At 44.4% G+C, this 1,746-nt stretch overlaps 1 protein-coding gene across 1 annotated transcript in view; it reads right to left on the minus strand.

Annotated features, from left to right (window-relative positions):
- Positions 1–504: 504 nt before the first annotated feature.
- The window catches only part of DEFB123 (defensin beta 123), an 11,853-nt gene continuing 10,611 nt past the window's right edge, over positions 505–1,746 (minus strand). Inside the window, exon 2 of the mRNA XM_030887082.2 lies at positions 505–1,090. Within this exon, the coding sequence (XP_030742942.1) occupies positions 936–1,090 (155 nt within the window). The 3' untranslated portion in view covers positions 505–935. The remainder of the gene's footprint in view (positions 1,091–1,746) is intronic.

The following is a 1,746-nucleotide window of genomic DNA, read 5'->3' on the forward strand; positions in this document are numbered from 1 at the left end:
AGATAAACCCTCAGGACCAATATTGAGAGTAGCCATGCCAGGAGGGTAAGGGGAAGATGGTAGGAGATTGGGGGATCCGATCACAATGATCTACCTAGAACTCCCTCCCAGGGGCATGGACAACAGAAAAGTGGGTGAAGGGAGACATCAGTCAGTATAAGACATGAAAAAAAAATTTATGAATTATCAAGGGTTCGTGCGGGATGGAGGGGGGAAAGATGGGAAGCTGATGCCAAAGGCTCACGTAGAAAGAAAATGTTTTGAAAATGATGATGGCAACAAATGTACAAATGTGCTTGACACAGTGGATAGATGTATGGATTGTGATATGAGTTGTATGAGCCCCCAATAAAATGACTTTTAAAAAAGAGCTGTATAAGCCCCCATTAAAATTATTAAAAGAAAGAAAGAAAGAAATGAAGAAGGAAAGAAAGTATTGCTGCACACCCAGGGAAGACCGATGTGTTCTTAGTTTTTAGTGCATCTGCAGCGGTAAAAGGACCATTTTGGGATTTCGCAGTAGCCTTTTATTAGAGGAAAATGAGATTACAGAGGATTAGGAACAGAACCAACGTGGAGTAGTAAGAAGTTAGTAGAATTACCAAGAACAACTGGGTTCATTTCTCAATGGGACCACAGCGAGGCCCTAAATCTCTGGTTGCTAGACCTTCAGCAGCCCAAGAGTATCTCTGATGTCATCACAGGCCATGTAGTTTCTGGAAAGTTCCGCTGCACAATTGTGAGAGAACAAGATGGAAAAGAGTAAATGCATTTTTTAAAAATTTTGAACATGGAAATAGTCTGAACCTTACAGGCCCAGTAAAGGGGGACTTCCCCAGAATGACAGGGGTCGATTAGCAGGATCAGCCAGAAGTATTTTAATGGAGCTCAGGAATTCACTGGGTGAGACTCTGGCTAGCTTCATGGCTTCAGCTTCAAACTTTTCCAAATAACCATGGCATGTGCTTTGGCAGGTACTTGGGCTTCACGCAGCAGTATTTACTATTTGTGCAGTAGACGTAGACCTCTTCCCTCTTGAAGCATCGCGGGCGGCATTTGCCTCGAAGGTTCCAGCATTTTTGGGTGTCGCCTGCCACAGGAAGGAGAGAAGAAGAGAACAGGGTTAGTCCTAAAAGAGGGAGGTCCTGCATTTGAACGGCTCATCACACAGGCGTGATAGAGGCCCCCACTTTTCTTTGCCTTTAACCTGGGCCCTTCTCTTTGCGCCCTCTTTTTTTCTTGTGGTAAACCCCTGCCAGAGGAAAAGAAAGACCACCGGTTAAACTAAAAGCAGAGAGCTTTATTAATGGCAAAAGGGTGCTTTCAAGATGGAGAAACATAGCCATAATCTCTTGACAATGTGCTCCAAGGAGCTACAGAGTCCTGGGGGTTCAGAAAGGCCACGCCTATGACTAAGGAGTACAGCTGGGGTCTTTCTGATTGGTCAACACACACATATTTGTAGGTGCCAGGCTCGTGGGTTGGCAGGGGCTAGCGCCTTTTCAGGGATTGGCCTTCTTTGTCAGGATGGCTCCAGGTGACAGGATTTCAGCCAACCACATGTTTTCCAGCATGAAAACATTGGCAGCCTGTGTCAAACTGAGTTACAGTAGTCTTATAAGGGTGAGTTCTATTGAAATTCTAAAGGCAAAGAGTCTGTTGAAGGAACAGACTAGTGACAGGTAAAATTGCTAAGTATTCTAAGGCTGAAGGAGTGAAAAGGGGATTTTGATGTAGAAAAGTTAT

This window comes from Echinops telfairi, unplaced genomic scaffold (genome assembly GCF_000313985.2).
Source record: "Echinops telfairi isolate 266 unplaced genomic scaffold, ASM31398v2 ScPeMD7_5592;HRSCAF=6446, whole genome shotgun sequence".
NCBI classification, from domain to species: domain Eukaryota; kingdom Metazoa; phylum Chordata; class Mammalia; order Afrosoricida; family Tenrecidae; genus Echinops; species Echinops telfairi.